The sequence below is a fragment of the Montipora foliosa genome, chromosome 8, assembly GCF_036669935.1.
Source record: "Montipora foliosa isolate CH-2021 chromosome 8, ASM3666993v2, whole genome shotgun sequence".
Lineage (NCBI taxonomy): Eukaryota > Metazoa > Cnidaria > Anthozoa > Scleractinia > Acroporidae > Montipora > Montipora foliosa.
Window position 1 is genome coordinate 11,823,572 of NC_090876.1, and position 5,000 is coordinate 11,828,571.

At 38.5% G+C, this 5,000-nt stretch overlaps 1 protein-coding gene across 1 annotated transcript in view; it reads right to left on the reverse strand.

Moving 5' to 3' along the window:
* LOC137967317 (intermembrane lipid transfer protein VPS13D-like) overlaps positions 1-5,000 on the reverse strand; it is a 30,616-nt gene that overhangs the window by 24,754 nt on the left and 862 nt on the right. The window contains exons 2-6 of the mRNA XM_068813836.1: positions 3,503-3,638; positions 2,536-2,588; positions 1,351-1,408; positions 1,171-1,218; positions 444-590 (exon numbers count right to left, since the gene is read on the reverse strand). Of these exons, the coding sequence (XP_068669937.1) occupies positions 444-590; positions 1,171-1,218; positions 1,351-1,408; positions 2,536-2,588; positions 3,503-3,638 (442 nt within the window). The remainder of the gene's footprint in view (positions 1-443; positions 591-1,170; positions 1,219-1,350; positions 1,409-2,535; positions 2,589-3,502; positions 3,639-5,000) is intronic.

Consider the following 5,000-nt stretch of genomic DNA (forward strand, 5'->3'; position numbering starts at 1 on the left):
CGTGGAGAAAAACCTCTCCATGCAGAATAGGGAACCAACAAACTCAACCCACATATGACGCTGAGTCTGGGAATTTAACCCCAGCCACATCAGTGGGAAGCGTGGGTTCTCACCACTGCCCCACCCCTGCACCCTCAGGATAGATGTAGACTCCAGGACCTTTGTAGGAATACTAAAAAAATAGATCAGGCAGGTACAAAAGTAGGACCAGATCCACTCAGATTGCTCGCCTCGGATCAACTTTAAAAAATGATCAGGCCTCTAGAAGTCATCCTATCCCTACCCTTTAAGCTAACCTTGGTGAAATCAGGGCAAACATAGAATAGTTTTGGTTTATAAAACCATCATTCACTCAATCCGAGGTGAGTAATCCAAGTTGATGATCCCTTCCAACTTTTGTACCTACCAATTAAAAATACAGTGTAGATCTACAGCTGTACTACCTCAAGCAGTGCAATAAATGAGCCCCTTCCTTCGATGTAAAGATCAGATGCAATTTGCACATCTGTTGCATGCAGCATAGTGAAGATGGCAGGAATAAGATCACTGTCGTTGTGAAAGTCAGTACTAAGGAGATCACCAAGCGAGTGCTATTAAAATGAAATGGAATAAATATGACATACCAAACCTGCACTAAGGTTTAAATTGGCAGACTAAATTACAATAATTTAATTGCTTTCCATCTTGCAATTTTCTAAGGCTGTTAAATGAATTGAGCAAGAACAAAAGAAAAAAACCAAGCTAAATGTTCAGGGTAAAAATGCAGTTTTTAGAACAAAGAAAAATGCAAAGCAGACCCCAGTTGTTCGAAGGGTGGATAGCTCTATCTACTGGGTAAGTATTACTATCCACCAAATATGTCAAAACACGTTGGGTAACTCAATTGGTTTTGCTAGTGTTTATTGGTTGGATAGTGATTTATCCGGTGGATAGCATTGTCCGCCTTTTGAACAACCAAGGCCAGATCCTCCAAACTTGACAAGTTTCTTCTTGCACAATTTGAAACTACAGTACAATGAAGGGATATCAGCAAAAAGAATCAAAGTAGTAGATATCTCACTAATGGATCAAGAGGCTTGGAGCTTTCATGAGGTTTCGTGTTGGATGCCAAAATTGGGCGTGTATCTAATTATGCGTATTTCTGAGCGTAAGTGAACTAAACAGACCTACCGCTTTCCAATGGAGAGTAAGCGAGATATGTGCATCTGACTGGGCCTCCTAAATATGTCAAAATACGTTGAAGTAACTTAAATGTGGAGAAATACTAGGAGATCAACTATGATGCAGTCAGTAGAAAGAAAATGAATACAATGGGTAAATATAAGGCATCATCAATAAATTAAAACAAACCTTAAAATTGGTAAGCTCTCTTCGCACCCTTTGTACATCAAATATTATTGTAAAATCCCTACAGATAACAGAAACTAAAGTGAGTCGATCGAGTCCTTTAATTTATTGTCTATAGTATGTCATTACTCAAACACTTAATAGAAGTCATGGAACAAACGGGCAAAAGTGATCAGTTGTCTTAGCTTATATCTGTGCTTTAGCAAGCCTCACCTTTTTTTCAAAACCTCATTAACCCATTGACTCCTGGGAGTAAGACTTAACAAATTTTACTCTGTCTAACATCAGATGGTTTTACTCATCAACTGGGGGAACCTGAGGAGTGAATTCATGAGCCTAACAGCCTATCAAAACATTGACAAACGTCACGTTTGTGAAGCCATTCAAAAAACTCGCAGCATGTGTCTTATTAGGTCTAAGAGTACTTGGCTGAGCCCTGTGTTTTTTAACCCAACAAACATTCTGCTCATCTTTCAAACATAACTTAAGGACGGTGCCTACAAATTAAAGATATTTTTGCCCCGTGTGTGATTATGCAGGAAATGTAGATGTTAACAAGTGTTATTGAAATCCCAAAAGAAAATTGGGGGTAACCACGCATTTTTCAAAGATAATTCATGAAATTCTGAGAATAATATTTGTAAAAAGCTTTAAAATACAAAGCAATGTATGGCATTCTTTCTCAAATTGAAGCTTACATGTAATTATCTCTCAAAAATGCATGGTTACCCCCAATTTTCTTTTTGGATACAAAAATATATACTTTCTCCAGATAGTTTTAAACCGCGTAAAAATATCTCTGTATTAGTAAGCATCGGCGATAGGAAATCCGCGTATCTGGAGATGCGCAGAACGTATGTGCAATAACAATAGTAGGCACCATCCTTATAGGCCCACGTTCACCCTACAGGCAATGCATGCTGTGGAACAATAATTATAAGAAAATCCCATCAAAGCTGAAATTCATCCAGTCCCTCATGGTCTTGCACCTAGGAGTCAATGGGTTCAGTTTGCATTCAGTGCTTCATGGGGGATTATGGCTGGATTGCTTTAAATTCTAAATTGCATTGTAGCCTAGGAAGAGGTACTGGTCAAGAGTAAAGCTCCCCATTACCTCTGTCAACAAGTCTCAGCTTAGCCATAGTTGACTGTAATCAAAACAGAGAAAACAAAAAAAAAAAACTAGACCTGAGTTTTTCAGGGTTCCATTCAATTGTCTTCAGCTTTACTTCTTCAATAGTCTGAAAAAACAAGACAGCATAAAGCAACCATTTGGTGGAATATTCCAAAAGCTGTTTAATGAAAGTTGTCTGGGATTCAAGGATCCATTTCCTGCACAACCAAAACCAACCTTGTAACCAGGATTTTCTTCTCTGTCTCCTTTGTTGACAAAGGACGCAGAGAAGAGAGACCCTGGGGACAAGATTGAACCAACACCTGACTGTAATAATATTACATGTATTTTTTCAAGCCATCATCATGTATATCCCAAATCATTAAGTGCATCATCATCCACAATCTCTGTTGACTTCATTGTTTAATGCTATGCACCACCAAAGAAACCAGATTAAGACCCAAGAATATCAGCCTCAATGGGAGGCGTGGTGGCCTCATGGTTAGAGTGCTCGACTCCAGATTGAGCGGTACGGGTTCAGGTCCTGGCCGGGGACATTGTGTTGTGTTCTTGGGCAAGACACTTTTAATTACCCTCTCCACCCAGGTACGTGTACATGGGGGTACATGGGGGTAACCCTGACTGGCATCCCATCCAGGGGGGAGTAGAAATACTCATAGTCGCTTCATGCTACGGAAACCGGAGATAAGCGCCGGCCTGATGGGCCCTCTGGCTCATAAGCAGAGACTTTACCTTATATGAGCCCCATTGGATTGGGTGTCACTTTGCCCTTTTTTCCGTCCCTTTGCTTTTGCAGCCACATGAAGTCTTTGTGTGGCCGCTTGTATAAGGCTCCAACCATAAAAAAAGACCACAGCCAACATGCTGGCACAGTTGGTCAAGTATTGAAACAGCTATATAGCTCAAATGAGAAACGCTTCAATGCCTTCCCGCATGCCAGCACATCAATGACAGCACAAGCAGAAATTTACATAACTTAAAAAAAAAAATTGGTTTATTTTGCAAGATATTATCACTTACCAAACCTGTATCATCTTTGTTCCAGATAATTGTAACACCTTTAATGTACAAAAATCCAAATTCTCCTATAGTTATGGTGACATCGTCTAGTCTAAACCACTGGTCAAGGATCAAAGATATCAAGAAATTCAAGGCCCTGCATGTAAAAAATATTTTTAAAATATATCAAAAATTCATTGTTGGACAAAAGGCTATCACCCTATGGCTAAGCAGAGGAATAAACTAATTAAGTATCATCCAACTAGTGGACTGATGCAAATCCTGCATTTTAATCGGCTACACTACTAGAGGACTATTAGTAATAGTCCTCGTGTAACGAAAAGCGTGACACTTTCTTTCGTTTTATTCCCACATAAATATTTCTTCAATTTGCATTTGCTAACTTTATTATTGCCTTTTCTGTCCGACTTGTTGAGTGATACTAAAAGACCCCTCCCCCTGTTAAAGAAAACCTTGGTCTTATTTCCCCAGATCAGCTTTGGAAAAATATTATTTGTGAAAATCTGGAATTACTCTTAGAATTAATAAAGTAACAAATTGTAAGACAAAATTCTCTGAGTTTTTCTTTCGTAACCATATACGCATTTATTCACTTAAGTATTTATTATTTTGTTCCGAAATACCAGTAATATCACAGTAAAAAAAATAATTATTATTCATTATTATTTTCTTTAAATTTGAAAAAAAGAAATATCCAAAATAGGAAGCAGAGGTATACAAAATGATTTCCTACTCATGTTTTAAACTTGATAACTGAAACTGATTGAAGAACAGTGAACTATTCTGCAAGCATGCAACTGAAAGAAGGGTAATGTTCTCATAACACTATAGTTTATGGACTGGACTATTCTATCAAGACAGTGAGTAACTGATAGTAATGCATGAGTCAACGTAAAGGGACAAAGTGGGGATTTGTAAGGAAAGGAAGGGGATTTGAGACAAAATACTGTCCACAGGGGGTAAGGAATTAGTTACCTTTCATTTCAAGCAACCCCCTGGGTACGGGCAGTAGGTGGGGTTTTGTTGATGATGAACCTGCTTAATTGCAGTCAGTTCATCTCACGTTTTAGAGAGAGGAGAAAAACGAGGTGACTAGTTTTGTTTTTTGAATCCAATAATTTGCAATTATAATGTGGATCATCCTGTCTCTAAAAGACGAGCAGTAAACAGACAGAATATGCACTGAGAACCCTTGATGTATCTTTTCATTTTTCAATCCATTTTTCTCTCAGGTGGTGAGAGGATTTGAGGATTTTGGTAGGTAAATGGCATCCCCAGGGGGTAGGGAACTAGACAATATTTCAACAACTTTTTTTCTGTGAGGAGAGGGGGGGTTTGCACTGACTCATGCATAATAAAAAAGCATAAAATAATTGCAAAAAAGGAGAGTTGACTTTAAAAATCCTCAATCGTGGAAATAATGTGCAGTTTGTGTTATCAATTAATTTGGAATTTGTTGTGGACCCCACAGGCCGCTTTTGATGAGAGGAGAAAAGGG